Source organism: Acinonyx jubatus, chromosome D1 (genome assembly GCF_027475565.1).
Source record: "Acinonyx jubatus isolate Ajub_Pintada_27869175 chromosome D1, VMU_Ajub_asm_v1.0, whole genome shotgun sequence".
NCBI classification, from domain to species: domain Eukaryota; kingdom Metazoa; phylum Chordata; class Mammalia; order Carnivora; family Felidae; genus Acinonyx; species Acinonyx jubatus.
In genome coordinates, this window is record NC_069390.1 from 18,677,064 (window position 1) to 18,695,151 (window position 18,088).

General features: G+C 46.7%; 1 protein-coding gene across 1 annotated transcript; it reads right to left on the minus strand.

Moving 5' to 3' along the window:
- Positions 1-3,327: 3,327 nt before the first annotated feature.
- Positions 3,328-15,466, minus strand: ACCSL (1-aminocyclopropane-1-carboxylate synthase homolog (inactive) like). Its single transcript, XM_015075700.3, has 14 exons — positions 14,518-15,466; positions 13,223-13,282; positions 12,720-12,790; positions 12,273-12,342; positions 11,962-12,028; positions 10,811-10,908; positions 10,482-10,559; positions 10,038-10,138; positions 8,857-8,946; positions 7,642-7,687; positions 7,407-7,548; positions 5,942-6,084; positions 5,703-5,856; positions 3,328-4,677 (listed from the first exon to the last, which is right to left on the minus strand). Exons 1-14 carry the CDS (start codon positions 15,031-15,033, stop codon positions 4,595-4,597), a joined length of 1,719 nt encoding a protein of 572 aa, XP_014931186.3. The 5' UTR covers positions 15,034-15,466; the 3' UTR covers positions 3,328-4,594.
- Positions 15,467-18,088: the final 2,622 nt, after the last annotated feature.

Genomic DNA, 18,088 nt, shown 5'->3' on the forward strand with positions numbered 1-18,088 from the left:
GATGAGCAAAACTAACAGTGGGCCTGCGTGGTCGATTGGGAAGGCAGACATACAAATATGACGACTATTAAGAACGAGGTTACCCAGTGCCATGGAAGCATGCAGCAGGGAGATTCACCGCCAACCCCAGCACATGCGTTGGCCCCACATAGAAAGCCCTACACACGCATAAAATTGCTATGAACACTTAGGAAGTGATGGCTGAGTTCTGAAGGATAAGTCCTAGCTAGATAGTGAGAGGGTGGAATGGTGGAAGCAGATGGAAGTGTTCGATAGGGCCTTGAAGGTCAGGGTCAACGTGGAACATTAATAAACGGGAAGAAATCTAACATGGCTGGAGCTTGCGGGGTTTGGGTGAAACGTTGGAGATAGAGGTAGGGCTGAGGTCACGAGTCCTTGTAAACCAACCATGATAAGAACTGTGAACTTCTCACTGAGAGCATTGCTCTATACCAAACAATTTCTTTTAAATCAAAAGCTATAACCAAGAAGCCAAAAAAGGTAATAAAAAATAATCCTAAATAATGCTTGATTAATCTGAAAAAAGACAGGCAGGAAGGAAAAAAAATGAACAAAGAGCATATGGCACAATAGAAAACAGCAAGATAGCTGACTGAAATCCAACCATATCAATAATCACATTAAAATGTAATCACGAAGGACCAATTAAAAGATCATCAGACTGGACAAAGCAGCAAGGTTCAAGCATACGGTAATTGCAAGAGACATGTTAAATAAAAAGACAAAAGGTTAAAAGTAGAATCGGAAAAAGTATATACCATGCCAATAATAAGAGGATGGCAATTATCCAAAAACCAGAAAACAAATGTTGGCAAGGAGAAATTGGAACACTTGCGCACTTTGGGTGGGAGTGTAAAATGGTACAGCCACTGTGGACAATACGGAGATTCCTCAAAAAATTAAAAATGGAAGTAAATTTGGCCCAGTAATTCCGCTTCTGGGTATGTTTTGAAAAGAATTGAAAGCAGATTCTTGAAGAGATATTTGTACGCCCGTGTTTGCAGCAGCATTATTCACAATAGCCAAAATGTGGAAATTTTCCTTTCAGAAAAATAAGGAACACTTCCAAAAACATTTAAGAGGTCAGTATTACTCTGATACCAAGACCAACAATGCAATACTAAAAAGAAAATTATAGCACAATATTCCTCATGAAAATAGATGCAAAATTCTTATTATTGAACCAAATCCAACAATGTATAAATCTAGGATGCATTATGACTGTGCGGGCCTTATTGCAGGAATAGGACCTTGGCTTAATATTTAAAAAAAAATTTTTTTTAATTTTTTTCTTTAATGTTTTTATTTATTTTTGAGACAGAGAGAGACAGAGTATGAGCAGGGGAGGAGCAGAGAGAGAGGGAGACACAGAATCCAAAGCAGGCTCCAGGCTCTGAGCTGTCAGCACAGAGCCTGACACAGGGTTTGAACCCACGGACCGTGAGATCATGACCTGAGCCAAAGTCGGACGCTTAACCGACTGAGCCACCCAGGCTCCCCTCCAAATTTTTTTTTTAATTTTTTTTTTAATGTTTATTTATTTTTGAGACAGAGAGAGACAGAGCATGAATGGGGGAGGGTCAGAGAGAGGGAGACACAGAATCTGAAATGGGCTCCAGGCTCTGAGCTGTCAGCATAGAGCCCGACGTGGGGCTCGAACTCACGGACCGCGAGATGATGACCTGAGCCGAAGTCGGCTGCTTAACCGACTGAGCCACCCAGGCGCCCCAGCCAAAATTTTTTTAATGTTTATTTATTTTTGAGAAAGAGAGAGACAGAGCATGGGCAGGGGAGGGGCAGAGAGAGAGAGAGAGGGAGACACAGAATCCTGAGCAGGCTCCAGGCTCTGAGCCGTCAGCACAGAGCCTGACATGGGGCTCGAACTCACAAACCACAAGATCATGACCTGAGCCAAAGTTGGACACTTAACCGACTGAGCCACCCAGGCACCCCATCATTTAAAAAATTTAATGTAGTTTGCCACATTAATAATTAAAAGAATTGTATCTTCTCTAGAGGTATAAAACATGACAAAAATTGAACCCTCATTCATGGAAAAACTCTCAGCAAACTAGGAATCAAAGGAACTCTTATCTGGGAAAGGGCAGTATAAAATACTTACAGTGACATTGTACTTAAGACTAAGAGTGGGGCGCCTGGGCGGCTCAGTCAGTTGGGCGTCCGACTTCGGCTCAGGTCATGATCTCCTGGTTCGTGAGTTTGAGCCCTGTATTGGGCTCTGTGCTGACAGCTCAGAGCCTGGAGCCAGCTTCATATTCTGTCTGTCTGTCTCTCTCTCTCTCTCACTCTCAAAAATGGATGAACGTTAAAAAAAGAAAGTAAAAAGAGAGAGAGAGAGTGACGTAGGTCCTCCTAAGATTGAGAACAAGAATGTCCTCCTTCACTGCTTTTAGTTAACATTGCACTGGAGGTTCCAGGCAATGCAATTAGAACAGAAAAATTAGAAATATTGGAAAAGAAGAAGGAAAATCATCTTTATTCACAGTCAACATGATTGTATACACCGAAAATTCAAAGAAATCCCTCACCCGACACTGCTAGGGCTAATAAATGAATTTAGCAATGTCACAAGAGGATTCTTTCTAGGTCTCTCATGTTTCTGCCTGTCTTATAAAAAGGAGCACTGACTGTCTTTGTTCTAGGCTATCTTCAAGGAGATACACACACACACGTGTAGAGTGAACAGCCCTGAATGATAGCAATAGTATTTCCCTCTGGAGCAAAGGGTGGGTTTATTACTCAATATAATAGGGATAATGTCTCCCTTGGGGCCAAAGTTCAGGCAGGCTTACTGCTAACCATAAAAGAATCATGTTCCTTAAGCTTGGGTTTCCTCTTCTGCAATATACCGCACTGCACGTGCAAGCATCAGTTGATACTCTTCAATTTGCCCTATAGGAATCAGGACTTGGGAGCCAAAACCAGCTACTCTGATTCCTGCTGCTTCTTTGAGTAATAAGCTGTCCTTTATCTCTGACCCTGGATTCTCATGCCTTCTGCCAGCATCCATAGCACCTGTTCATTTATAACTAGGGTAAAACTTCAGAGCCTTCAAAGCTCCTGATACAAGATACAAACATCTGTTTCGTACTAGCAACGATTAGAAAATAAAGTTAACAATACATTTAACAGAACATGAAAAGCATAGGATAGTGATAAACTTAAAACGTGTGTAAAACAAAATGCATACACTGAAAGCCACAAAGACCTTGCTGAGAGAAATTAGAGACCTAAATAAATGGAAGGAGACTCCATGCTCATAGATAGGGAGATATTAAATTCTCTCCCTTCAGCCATTCAAATCTTGAGTGGAAATGAAGACAGAAATAGTCTACCCCTTCCATGGAAGTCACCACCCCTTTTGCCCCAGCACAGTGTGCTCATGAGACTCGCTATTAGGTCCCATAGAGAGATCCCGAGAGCACTTGTGGTTCTGATCTTCATCTTCTCTCTGGTCCTGTGAGCTCCCTCATTCATACAGTGAACTCCCTTGCCCTTGTCCATTACCTTATTAGTCAATTTCTCTTAAAAAAAAAAAAGTTTCCGGGGTTAAAAAAAAAAACAAACTGAAGAATCAGGATTTGTTGGCATGCTACTTTTTGATGATTAGAAAAAAAAAAAGAAGAAGAAGAAGAAAGATTGTCATTGAAGAACAAGAACCACCAACTCTGGACCCAAGAGAGGGAGGATGATCACAAACCCAAGTGACCGACCAAAGCTATCAATTGGTGCTAAAAGCTCTTCTGTCCTCTACAAAATGTGGTAGTCCCTGCTGTGCCAGTTTCACAGCATCAATCCCCCAACTAGAGTGCAGATATCCAAGAGCTTTACAGAGCAACTCCCAGGTGATGTGATTCCAACAGCTGAAAACACTCGATATGAAACTGGGAGATCCCAGGCTCATCACCAGAGATTCATTTTAAAAGCCTCTTGAACGGGGCGCAAATGGAAAGAACTCCTATTTGGAAGAAGGGACGTCTGGTATTATGCCCCCACCCTGCACTTACCCACTCAGATGTAAGGTGGGCCTGATCTCATGGGATGCAGTGTCTCATAGGATCCTGACAGCTAGAACACGCTCTGTCAATTAGAGATCGCTTTTTTTCCTCCTTTCTGACCTTCCCCATGCAGTATTCTTCACATATAACCTGCCTTAGAATTTAAAAAGGACCAAAAAAAAAAAAAAATCCCCCAAAGATGATACAAAAGAATGTAAAGAAATAAAATAGGCCTAGAGTTTAAGAGAAGATTAAATTTATTAGATACTAAATACAAAAGTAAAACCATCAAAATAGGGACCCCGAAAGCTCCCACCCCAAACTCTATAAAAGCATTCCACATAGGCACACAATGGCTAGCAAAGACTAAAAAGGTGCAACGCTTCCAAAACGACAGATGCTCAGCTTGAGAAAATTGATGATTGGGTCAGATGAGCCCATTCCTGGAAGAGCCCCTTGTTGGCTCTGTCACAGCATCAGGCCAAAACCCTCAGCCTTCTGGACCAGACGCTGATGTCAGGGATGCCCTGAGCATGTGACTGGCGGCAGCCCACTTACTCTCTCTGTGCATTCTCCAGTTGCTTCATGATCAGATCCTGCTTCTGCTCCGAGAGCACCTGATAGAACCGGTGCATGGCTAGAGGGTCCAAATGGGGACAGAGAAATGAAGACTTAATGGGCTTGCAGGTGGGTTCCAGACATCCCTAGATCATGGCAGACCACCACAGAGCCCCTCGTTCAGGGATGCTGAAGTTCAATCCTCCCTTCTTTGGGACAGATTTCCCAGTCTACCTGCCACCTCCCCAGGGTCTCTTCCTAAGCTTCGTTATCACAGCATCCACCTGCCAGACACCTTCATATCTCCGATCCTGTAACCTGGCTTATAGCTTTGTCCTCATCAGGGTTTCTATCTGCCTCTAGTGTCCTTTGGCTCAGTCCATGCTCTAAAAGATGTTTCTGTAACATAAACGTTCTCTCGTTAACACTCCTATTCCCAGCAGGTAGAAGAGTGTCTGGTATGTGGAGAGATGCAATAAAAAAGTTGGTGAAATAAAGGTCATGTTCTCTATAACCTTCAGAGGAGAATCTGAAACACCACAGTATAATGTACAGGGACCTCCATGGTCCTCCGTCTGTCTCACCTACCAAACCACGGCTGCACAAGGGCAGTGCACCGCTTCTGATTAGCTGATAGTCCCAATGCCTTGCTCAATGCATGCACAGAACAGATACCCAAAGGGCGCAGTGTCCTTCAAGTGCCTATCTGTTCCTGTTTGCAAAGGAGCTTGGGAAATAGGAGATAGGAAAGTGGGGTGCACCTGGGTGTCTCAGATGGTTAAGCATCCAACTCTTGGTTTCGGCTCAGGTCATGATCTCAAGGTTTCATGAGTTCGAGCCCCAAGTCAGGCTCTGCTGTGCTGACAGTGCAGAGCCTGCTTGGGATTCTCGCTCTTTCCCTCTCTGCCTCTCCCCCACTCGTGCTGTCTCTCTCAAAATAGACTTAAAAAAAAAAAAAAAACGGAAAATGGAACAGATGGTATAGGAGGGCTAGCGCTATCGGCTGCTAAAGGCCAAAAACAGGAAGATTCAGGAATCAGGTGACAGAGGCGTTGGTGAGGCATCTTTGAAGGATGCCAGGATTTGGAGGTCAGGACCATTCACCTTGTTTTAGCAGGAGGGGCTTATCCGCAAAGGTGATACGGAACCAGCCGGGCTCCTTGCACATGTAGGTCCTGCCACGGGACAAGATCAGCTTGTTGTCCAGGAAGCGGCGATGCAGGAGCAGCTCTTCCTCAAAGGTGCACGGATCCAGGTACTAGGGCAGGCAGAAGGACGGAGCTGAGCCCAGGACCCATCCGGTAGGTCTGCCCAACGGCACTGGGCCTCATCCCAGAGCTCACCATTTTCAAGTTCATCCAGATGTAGAGGCCAGAGCCACGGTTGAGAAAAGGGATCCCTAATGCCTCCAACTTCTTGGTCATGTATCCGTGAGCTATCTGCAGCCGGGAGCGGTAGGTGGGCAGGTATACTTTGTCAATCCACTCTGGATGGGTGGGGAAAGACCACTGTCACAGGGCTTGTGGCAGAGATCTGCCAGAGGGATCCTTACCCAAGGCTCCCTACCTGGGCTTTGTGCCAGCTGTTCCTATTCAAGACTGACTCTGTATTATATTTGATGACCTTTATCCCCAACACACCCACCACTTACCTAGAGCCGGGGTAGAGATATCAGGCTTCTCAATAGTCTGGTAGGGATGTTCTATTTGGATTTACACCCCTGATACAAAGAGTCAGGGTACCCCCTAAGTGAGGTTGATGTTGCTATTGTCAACTGGGCAAGTAGCAGATAATCAGAGCCCTCCTTACCTCCTGCCTCAGAGCCTCACGCAGCAGACTTTGAGAAACCTAGATATGCTTGGGGAGCTTTTAAAAGTCCTGATGCCCAGGTTATAGCTCTAGATCATCTAAATCAGAATCTTGGGGGAGAACACCCATTTTTCAGCATTTAAGCTCCCCAGACAGTTCCCATGTGTCGAAGGCTGAGAACTAGTGTTCGAGGGGCTAGGAACCTGGTTTCTGCCAAATATCAAAAGGGCCTGGCACCATCCACCAGAGATATCTGCTTGGATTTCTCCTGTCTGCCCCTTTCCCCCTGCCAAAGCTGAAAGACAGTGTCTCTAAACCAGATTATTGAATTACATTCATTTGTAACATTATATACCAGCTTTTAATTTAAATCCTCCAGCCTGGCATCTGCTCTGTTATAGGGAATTAAAGAGAGAGGGCCTCATCTAAGTTTGGGCCATGGCATTAGACAGAGGGGGTGGGGGGGGGGGTGTTTCCTCTGAAGCCAGTATTCACTTGTGATCCACGGAGGAAGTTGAATCCAGGTGCCATAGATCCAGCCACACCAACGTGCCCGAATGGCAGCCCTCCTTTGGCCACCTTAGATGATGAAGTCAAGTCATATTCAAGGAGTCATGGCATTTCTTTGTAAGCTTTGCCTAAAGCAAACAGGGCACTGGGGCGGGAAAACTGACCTCCACATAAAGGCGAATTTTGGGCTTTCAAGCCTTAGAGTACAATTTGACTATCCCTGTCCAGGCAGAGCATGAGCTCCCAGACAGTTAGACACAAGGCCCATCTACGTTTCAGACCAGCAGCTCTGTCTTCCATCTCTGCCCTACTACACTATCAGAGCCACATCCTGCCCTTCTTCAAAACCTCCTGTCCTGCCACCACTGAGCCCAAGACAGCAAACAGAGTCTCAGTGTTTTAGACATATATCGGAGGCTCAAGCAGACCCAGGAATCCCCATGGCCATGGAGTCTAGCCAAGATCCCAGCCCGGGATGGGACTCAGTACCTCTGTCCTGGAGCAGCCGGCACAACTTATGCTGGGCAATGCCAGAAATGCCATGGAGGTAGCCAAAAGAGCTCACAGCAGAGGCCACCTCCCTGTTGTGGGTGTAGAGAACACCAAAGCGGAAGCCAGAGATGCCGAAATCCTAGAGGAAAAGAAGTAGGGGAAGGAATACCTGGTCTGCCCACCTCCTGGCTCCCTTTCCTTTCCTACCCAAAGACAGGAAGCTGGGGCTCACCTTACTGGTGCCCCAGATCACATGGGTCCTGTTGGGGTCAGGCAAACTGGAGAGGAGACAGTACAATCATGGTTATGAAGAAGTATGTGAAGAATGAAAACTTGGGGTCAATGCGGGTAAGAAGGGGAAAATGGACTTGAGGTCCTTCCTACACAAAAAGACCTACAGGGCCCAAAGTTCAAGAAACAGTTGCCCCAGTTAAGCCAGGAAATCAACAACAGGTATCGCTGGCGAACTAGATGGGACAGCTCCCAAGCACCCACTGAACGAAGTCCAGGACCCTCAGCCTGTCTGGTGGCCTTCCTGTAGCTGATCCAAAGCCACCTTTTTAGCAGTTAGCTCTTCACACATATGGGCCACCCATTGTTTCTAAAATGTGCTCACCTATTTCTTATTGTCCCATTTTTGGTGAAGCTGCTCCTTCTGCTGGGCATGCCCTCGCCTTGCTTTGGCTGCTGGGATCCTATCTTAGGGCCATATACTATCCTTAAGAAAGTTTTGCCTTAGGGGTGCCTGGGTGGCTCAGTCAGTTAAGCATCCAACTCTTGATTTCAGCTCAAGTCATGGTCTCATGGTTCATGAGATCAAGCCCTGCATTTGGCTCTGTGCTATCAGCACCAAACCTGCTTGGGATTCTCTCTCTCTCCCTCTCTCTCTGCCCCTCCCCTGCTCGTGCTCACTCAATCTCTCTCAAAATAAAAATTTTTTAAAAAGTTTCCCCCTATTTCTATTCTCTCCCTGTGTACTGCTTATCAAGAAGTTCCTCCCTGACCTTCTGTAGGGCTTTATGTTGACAGTAACCTTTATACCATGCTGTCAAGTTATCTCATGTACAAAATGGCATTTAAAAAAGACACCTGGGGGGCACCTGAGGGGCTCAGTCGATTAAGCATCCAACTCTGGATTTCAGGTCTGGTTATGATCTCACCGTTCATGAGTTCAAGCTCCACATCAGGCTCTGTGCTGACAGCGTGGAGCCTGCTTGGGATTCTTGCTCTCCCTCTCTCTTCCCCTCCCCCACTTACATCCTCTCTCTCAAAATAAATAAACTTAAAGACACTTGAGAGGAAAGATGATGCTTTGCTCATTTTCACACTCCCAGTGGCACTTAGCCCTTTTCCTAGCACATAGCTGGTAAAGTTTATGGCACATGAACTCACCCTGCAAAAGCAGGAACCTCCTGGCTCTCATTCCCAACAGCTGAGGCCAACTCACCTTTCCATGCTCAAAACACTGTGGAATGTGATGAATTCATCAAACACAGACAGCATGTAAATCTCATCTATAATTACATGAAGGTGGTACCTGCAGGTTGGGTAAAAGAAGGAGAATGTCTAGGCGCTCTCCAATCTCAACTCATTTTCTTTTATGGTCTTCTCTGGACACAGATCAGATCAGCTACTCCTACTGCTCCAGCAGCCCATCCAACCCTTCCAAGCGGCATGGCAAGGTAGAAGGGGGGTGGCCACCAGAAGGGGTCTTTAGACCTGGCTCGGGGGTAGGAAGGAAGAGGACCCAAAGACACTCAGGAGAACATCTAACCCTTCAACTGTAAAGCAGAGACCAACGAGGAGGGCTGGGTGTCCCAAAGAGTTTTATATCTGGTGTAGTCAGGGAGCTCCCACCCAGGGTCCGAACTGAGTAGTGGCATTCAGTGGGCTCAGTGCTAATGCACATCATCTTGTTTATTTTCCCAACAACCCTCTGAAGCAGTGGTGGTATCTCCATCTCACAGATGAAGAAACAGTTTCTGAGACATAGTTCATTTCCTCAATCAGCAGATGCTAGAGCTGGGATTTGAACCTAGTTCTGTCAAATCCCAGCCCACGGACTTCCAGTGTTCATCCTCTTGTCCTCCTGTTCTGCCATGAATTGGTCTGGATTAGAGTTATGAAATTTGAATAAGTGTTTCTTCTGGAAAATGGGAGATTAGGTACCCTAAACAATAGGGCTATTTCAGAACTCCAGAGATGGTGAATGTCAACATGTTTGTAGGAATGGGACATGAGGGTTCTCTGGGGACACATCTTCAACCCACAAGGTCTGAAAGTCTGTCTTTCTCAGCACCTCAGGCCAAGTAGTTTGGGAAATGGATGCTGGGAGAGAGTGGTTACACAAGAATTGGAAAAGCAACAAAACCAGATCATAATTGTTATGTAGGTGTCTGTACCTGGGCAAGAAAAAAAAAGAAAAAAGGCAAAATGGCCCAAAAATGTAGGGTTGAAGCATGTGGGCACCTTTTCCTTCAATTTCAGTGTGAGTTCTACATAGCTTTGCAAAGTATACTGTGCAGTAAAAATATCGGAGTAAGTTTTGTCTGGTTCTGACTTCTTGACCGTGAGTGATCAGAACATTGTTAAGGGACTTTGTGTAGTCTTGAGGGGTGGAACTCTTACTTCTTGGCAAACTCCAGGTATCCTTGTAGTGAGTCTCGAGAGTAGACATCTCCCAAAGGATTCTGAGGGTTGATTAGAATGAGGCCTCTGACCTTTTTCCCCTAAAAAAAAATATAAAAAACCATAACTGAGTGAACACAAGTCCTACACATCTACCTGAAGTTCAGCTAAAGGTCACACCAGGACACCCCATTATGGACACCCAACCAAGGCCTCATTGGGATCTCAGCTCCTTTAGGTGGGATCTTGAACATGCAGCCCCAGAAGGAGCTCTGGGGGCTGCCATAGACAAGGCTCAGGGCTCCCAGGGGGACATGGCCCCTGGGACACTGCTTCTTCCAAAGGAGCCCACACCACCGTGGTGAGAAGGTTGTACTGGGTCTCAGTCCTCAACCCTTCTCAGGGACAGCAGTGCCCACCCTGAAGACAGAGGTCCCTCCTTACTGTAAGCCTAGCCTCAAGTAGAGCTTGCTCCAGCTTGTCCACAGTGAGCTGGAAAGGATGGGGATTTGCATCTGTGACCTGGAAGACAAACGCTGTCTGAGAACTGCCTACCGGAAAGCTTCTAAGCCTTAGTTCCTCATCCCACAGACACTGAACAATGCTTCATGCCCAGGGCTGCAGCCCCACATGCCTTCTTTGCTCTAATTTCTCCATCTCCCCCCACTGTCACTTATATAGGAGGAAAGGGAGTTCCCCTACACCTTCCAAATGCCCTAGAGACCTTCCATTGCCTAGGTGGGCTAAGCAGGGGGAAGGGTCCCCATTCTGACCTCACTGTCCAGGTGGACAAGAATCAGCTCAACTTTCGAATACAGGCAGGCACTAAAGGCGAAGCCACCATAAAAGGGGGCAGGAATCAGAAAGGCCTCTGGAAGCACAGGGAGACAAAGTCGTCAGTCCGTGGTCTCCCCGTCAGAACACGCCAGGCCCCCCAGACCAGCAGCAACACTATAGACAGAGAAGGTTAGTTTGGCAATCCATCCTGCTTGGGGCTTAATGCTTTTGGGCTCAGGCTCTATAAAAGTTGCATTCTTATAAATGTTATTTGGGGAACACTAGAGAAGTTTCTTCTTTGGGGGTATGCTAGAGAAGGAGAAGGGGAAGAATATTGCTATGAATGGCTCAGAATCCAGGTTACAAACCAAAATAGGCTTGCTAACAGGTGAAATGCTAGTCATCCACTGAGTCTTACCAGCTCCAGTAGGAACACAAGAGGCTGAGGTCTGTGCCCAGAGAGGGCGCTCATCTCTCTGCATGGCTCAGGTTACCTAGACTTGGTGAACCCATGGGTTCTTTTCTTCCCGTTCCTTTGGCCTCATTGATGAGCAAACCAAGGACTCACTCCTTTGAATGAAACCGCCATCTTGGTAACTTCCTTCTATGCAGCCAGAGCTCATCAAGATCTGAGACTCTTGTTTGGGTGTTGTTAGGAGGGAGACCAAGAACAGATCCCTCAGCCTTGTTTGATCTAGAACTAATTAGTTTTTTGTTTGTTTGTTCAGGTCGGGGGGAGGGGTTGTGTGTGTGTGTGTGTGTGTGTGTGTGTGTGTGTGTATTTTGTTTGTTTGTTTGTTTGTTTGTTTGGTGGACGAGGATAGGAAATCTATCTTGTGAGCCAGTTTGCCAGGGCTCTCTGCATTGGAGTTGAGTCCAGAAGCCCAGCTAAGAATATACTGAATTGGCTCCCATTGTCACTATTTCTAAAGCATAACTCACTGAGGACCATCACACGTTTTCCTCCCATATTAAATGGGGACCCAAATCTCTCGCTACTACAGAAATAGTAGGAAGATGTTCTGATCAACGTAGAAGTCCCAGTACTTTAGGGGAAAGGCCTTGGGTCAAGATATTCTTCTTCCCTAAGGTCCAGTGCCCATTGTGCTGCTATTTCCCAGAGGGAAAGCAAAGCCCATTAACTTACCCCCTGGATCACAAAGAACCATGGCCAGTGTGGAGAATACAGAGGAGCAGCCATTTAGAACAACTACCTGAAGATGCACAGAAGACAGAAATCAAAACCCATCCCCCATATAAGAAGGTCTAGCCCTTTTCTCTCCCTCCCCCTAGGACAGGTATCAGGAACCTCTTTATCTGGTTATCCACTGGCCTTATCCATTGGCCTTTCCTCTGCCCTGGCCCTGAGGGTCTCTACTCGTTCTAGAAAATACAAAAGAGTCCCCCAAGAATAAAGCCCTCTACCAAGGGGGCAGTGAGGGTGGGAAACCAACTCACATTTTCTGGATCAAGCTGGTCAGGTACCTTGCAGTAGTAGGTCAGGAACCGGGCCACCTCTTCTCGCAGGCTGTGGACAAACCCAGAGAGACTTTGTGGTGCCCAGGCCCAGGGGCCCTTCCTCATTCGGGATCTAGACTACAGTCTTTTCCAAAGAGCAAGGTATCCAACCTCATGTTACAGTTACTGACTGAGGTGATCAACTCCCCAGGCAACACAGACAAGAAGTATGAGAGTTGAGACAAGAAATCAAGCCTTTTGAATTATAGGGCAGTGTTATTTCTATGACACCAGGCTCCTGATGAGGTTTCGCTCTAGATATTTTGTAGAAGTTGTTACCCAAAGAAATAGGGAGGTAGCCAACCAAGAATCTGGTGCTTTGGGTCCTTCCCTGGATGAGAGCAGGTGTCTAGGGGCCAAGAGACTTTAGATCTGGAAGTTACTTACAATGGTTGCCCTCTCCAATCAGGATATTGCAGCAAGTCATCCTCAATGTAGTTCATATCACTCTGACTCAACTGTGGACAAACAGAGCATGAGGACAGCCAGCCCAAGGAAGCCCAACAGGCCTCATCCCACGGCTCAGACACATCTGGGTGTTTGCCCTACAACACAGGGCCTGACAGAAGACGAACAGGGAAACATGCCCCTTAATGAATGGAAGCCCAATCTTGTCATAGACTATACAAATAGAGAATCACTGGGGAGTGTCTGATGGCCCTACAGGGCCAGAGGCTCCCTTGGCAGCCTACCCACCATATACCCGTCCACAGCACACCTCCAAACACAGTCAATAAGCCAGAAGGTTAGATGTGCTATTCTAGAAGCTCTTTTCTCCCTTCTTTCCCCAAACTCCTAAGTCCAACTCCTGTATCTGCCACTTGCTAAGAAACATTCTAGTGGGACTAGGCCCGATGGCGGGTCCCAGCATAGCACAGGGCTTGACTTACCCGTTCAGTCATCAGATCGAGGCAGAGCTTATTCTCACTGAGTCCAAGGTTAATGAAGCCCTGGAGATGGAAGGAATCTGAGATCAGTCCATTTGCCCTGCCCTATATGGGCCTCCTTAAACATTCTAGTAAATACTCATCCTAGGTTATTTCAAATGGAAATCTCACTGCCCCATGAGGCAGTTCAATCCATGTTTAACAACTTCAAGTGCTAGAAAACTTTCACAGACCCAAAAATCTTACAGCTTGCAAGTTTTCCCCTTCAGAGCCACATAGTACTTATATACCAGATACCAGTCGCTGAGTTCTTATCATGTGCCAGACCCTAGCACATGATTAAAAGAGAGTGAATCTCAGAAAGACTGAATAACCTACTAGCCACGTGACCACAGCGATGCGCAGAACCCACCTGCCTGACCCAGTACCTGCCTCATACCCATCTCTGCTTCCATGAGAGGGCCCTTCAACTTATTGGAGGAGATATGGTCCCTCAGAGTCCAGTGGAGATACTGGGCTCAGTTGGGACCCAGAGAAGCAGATGGCCATTGACCACACATCACTTAGCTAAAAACAGAAAAGAAGGTTTGACTAGCACTGTCCTCCATCCTTTGGCTGGAGAGCTGTAGTGAACCTCCCTTGCTGGAAGTCTCTCGTTGGCTCCCTAACACTTAGGATACCATCCCAACACCTCACGATGGCCTGCCCCCATCCACACCTCGTCACAGCACTCATTTCCCCCAACCTAGCCTTTCCCTTATCACTCCCATCCCTTCCCACCACGAAGCTTTCACACATGTAGTTCCTCCTACCTAGAGGTCCCCCCTCCCACCACCTCCACCATATGGCTGGCTGATTCAGTCTTTAAGACACCTTAGACCACCCGAAGCAGGCAACCCCTTGTACACTCGGAATTATTATTCATGTTCCTTTCCCCAATGGCTGACTACATTCATCACTAGACTGAGTTCCATGAGGACATGTCTGCTTACCACTTTGACCACAGTGACTCCTAGTGGGGAAGAGCATGGACTCAGGGAAAGCAGGCTGGGGGGGGGGGGGGGGTGGCGGGTGGCGGGAGTCTGGGGGAACTGGAAGGCAGGGGACTCAGACACAGCTCTTAATTTTATTAGGCATGTCACCTTGTTTCTGTGCCCATTCCCTTATCTATAAGACGACAATAGCGTCTACTTTACGGAGCTAAGAAGAGTAAGAGAGCCCAGTACTTGGCACAGGACTCAGTCAACCCTAGTGATTGGGGCCCTTGAATAGGTGTCTCCCCCTGCCCTCATCCTCACCATGGTGTTCTTGTCCTCGTGGTATTTGTCTCTTTGGTAGATCTTGTAGTCCTGGAAGCTGGAGTGATATAAGGCAGAGATGTCAATCCCACGGCTGGACAGGTGCTGACTGACAAATGTAGCTTCAAGATCACTCAGTTGGTGAACTGGCCAGTCAGGCTGCCTGGGGGACTGGGCCCACTGCCCACCTCTGACATCATGCCTAACATCCAGGGAAGGGCAAGACGGTTGGAGCCCTAGGCCACCCATGGCCCCAGACTGTAGGAGGTTGACCAACTGGTACATTAAGCGGCCCAGGAGGGCTTCCTGCTCACTGGCGGCCTGACTGTGCCTCTGCTCCTCCAGCACCAGGTCCTGCTGCAGGTGCCTGGTTGTTAGGTGCATGAGGTTCTTCTCTATGGTCTGCTTCAAGTGCAGCATCATCTCCATCAGGTGGGTGTGGATTCTCTGGTTTCTGAGGCCCTGACCCCTCATCTGGGCAGAGGGCATACGGAACATGCCTAATCGATGACTCATGCTCTGGGTCTTTGTCTTGGCCTCAGCAGGCTGGCTGGAACCTGCAGAGAAAGCGAGAGACCACGCAGTGCATTAAAGGAAACCCTCCTTGACCCTGAGGAGATCCAGGCCCGATCTCAGGCTCCTCACTGCCTCCTCCTACTTCCATGCCTTGGGTATAGGTACATGTTGGCTAAGGGAGAATTACCGACTCATTTGAGGGCAATGCCTAAGAGGCCCCAAGCCCAGACCCTGGAACACTGTAGTTAAATGGCATTAAAATGTGTTCTGAAGAAGAGCATTAGGGCCCACTTTGAGAAAAAGGGGAAAGTGAACAGGTATGCTTCTGGGGTCTCCTCCCTCTCCCTCCATCAGAGCAATTCCTGCTTTACAGTGTTCTAAGAAAAGGGGATTCTGTAGAAATAAAGAGACAGAGAGAGAAAAAGAAAGAAAGAGAGGGAAAGACGGGGGGGGGGGGGGGGGGGGGGAAGGGGGGAGGGAGAGGGAGAGGGAGAGAGAGAGAGAGAGAGATAAAGAATAAAAAGCCTGAGTAAATTATTCTGTTAGCATAGAGGTGAGTACTGCCCAAGGGCCAAATCCAACTACCTCTTTTTGTAAATAAAGTTTTACTGGAATACAGTCACATTTGTTTGTTGATATATCATCTATGGCTGTTTTCACACTATAATGGCAGAGCTGAATAGCTGTGACACAGACCATAGGATATGACTCACAAGGCATAAAATGTTCATTATCTGGCCCTGTTTGGAAAAAGTTTGCCATCCCTTGTTCTAGAACATCAGCCCCTCTTTTTGTCTATTTTTCTTCAGTCCTTCTATCCTTCTTTGTGTCATTTCCTTATAAATACCTTCAACCTGCTCACTGTGACAGCTGCCTCAGACTTCCATCACTAGTAACCAGGGGCTAGATACATGGTTCTTGAACTTCAAACTTCACCAGAATCACTTGGAAGACTTGTTAGCACAGAGATGGCGAGGCCTCACTGCCAGACTTTGATTCGGTAAATCTGGGGTGGGGCCTGAGAATTTTCAGTTCAAACAAGTTCCTGAGGCTCTACTTTGAGAGCCTCTAACTATTCAGACCAGCCTTTCATCTGAAGAGAAGTCAACATGATGGGAAAGACCTAAGAAACACCTTTTTAAAAGCCTTGAAGAATCAACCAAACAAATCGGAGAGCAAGAAGCCACACAGTAAGAAAACCTGAGGCCAACAGCTGCCTCTAATTCTTTGTATGACAATCTTCATATTCCCAGACACAGAGACCTCTTTTCATAAAAATTCTAGATTTACAGCCCTTCCACTAGATGCCATATTCTGAGTTCTTATTCTAAGTTCCATCCCCGCCATATGCAAAGCCTCGTTACCTCCTTCACAGGTTTGTTGCACCAGCACTTCAAAGTACTGGACACTCTGCCCAACTTCTCCAAAACATGTTCAGGCTGCCTGGGATATGCCCATAGCAATCTATACTTCCCCCTCATGACACTTAATACTGTTACATGTTCAGTATCTCCCCAGGTCAGCCTTCATCATTCTATCGTTAGCACAGTGCCTGGCACATAGGTAGCTAGGAGGAGAGGCACAACCACAGGATGTTGCCAAGTCAGTGAAGAGAAGAGCAAAGCCATGAGGACTTTGCTACAGAAGATGGAGCGGTGACCAGATACAGCCACAGTACTGAGTCTTGATTTAGGGTGCCAACTTCTCATCAGCAGTGATACAAAGAACTTCACGCGCCAGAATTAGGAACACACATACTGTTTAGAAAGAGATTGAACGGATATAAATTCTCATGTCTAGACTAACCCTTTGTTCCACAAGCAAAATACTTTGTTCTGGCTCAGACTCCCTCCCCTGCAAGTTAAAGGGTCATTTCAATGGGGCTTTCAACCCTGCAGATAAGGAGCTCATACGGTCCTTCCAGATACAGACATCCCCCAACTTAGAATGGTTCAGTTCTTGACTTTATGACTTGACGATGGTGCAAAAGTGACACGCATTCAGTAGAAACTGTACTTGGAATTTCGAATTTGAACCTTTTCCTGGGCCAGTGATGTGCCGTAGGATCCCGTCTCATGATGCTGGGCACTGGCAGCAAGATGCAGCTCCCAGTCAGCCCCACAATCACGAGGGTAAAAACCATTTACAACTATCCTGTACCCATACAACCCTTCTGCTTTTCACTTTCAGTATTCAATAAACTAAATGAGATACTCAACACTTTATTATAAAATGGACAGTGTTCGAGGATTTTGCCCAGCTGTAGGCCAGTGTGAATGTTCTAAACATAATTAAGGTAGGCAAGACTAAACTATGATGCTCAGTAGTTCAGGTGTATTAAATGCATTTTCAACTTATAACGGGTTTATCAGGACAGAAGTCCATCATAAGTCAAGGAAAATCTATACTCGGATAGCATAGAGGGGTAGTTACGTGTCAAAAGAGATTCCTGTGGTTTTGCCTTCCAAAAGGTGGTGCCTATCATCCCTGCTGGTTCTGAGGAGTTTGGCGGGAAGGGCCACACTGCTGGACAAGACTTCTCTTCAATGGGCAAGAAGTAGGGGGTTTCTGCTTTCTTCCAGGGCTAGTCTCTCACATATTGAGGGTCTTTGTCCTGTATCACCTTAATAACAAGACCAAAGATATCACAGCTCTGTAATATCCACTAGACCAGCACATGGTCCCAGACTTTAAGCAGTAATCCCAGTTCAGGCTGGATTAGGGGCTCTCTTGAACTTCTTGCCCTGGAAGTCCTTGATGTTACCAAAACTCCACGACTCTGTGTCCCATCCACCCAGCCCTCAGCCAGGGACTCCAGGTACAAAGAAAACAGTGATCAGTATCAGGTAGGGAAATTGGAGGCCAGTGTGGCCCAACAAGCTGTTCGAGGAGAAAGGCTGCTCGAAGCAGTTAGGATGAGAACCTCTCCAGGCAGGCTTATGGAACAGCAAATAGTGCTAAGGCAAGTACCTAAAAGAAGTGTGTTTTCTTGGCAAAATGTTTTTTTTTTCTTTTTTAAATGTTTATTTTTGAGACAGAGACAGAGTGTGAACAG

What these genes read in the sequence shown, in the direction of transcription:
- ACCSL (XM_015075700.3), bottom strand. Translation starts at nt 15,033, where the DNA reads ATGAGTCATCGATTAGGCATGTTCCGTATGCCCTCTGCCCAGATGAGG. An exon ending in GGTTCTTTGTGATCCAGGGG is followed by an intron (nt 10,909 to 11,961) that starts GTAAGTTAATGG and finishes CTGTGCTTCCAG; the next exon opens with AGGCCTTTCTGATTCCTGCC. An exon ending in GCCCCTCCTGCTAAAACAAG is followed by an intron (nt 4,678 to 5,702) that starts GTGAATGGTCCT and finishes TGGACCCTCTAG; the next exon opens with CCATGCACCGGTTCTATCAG.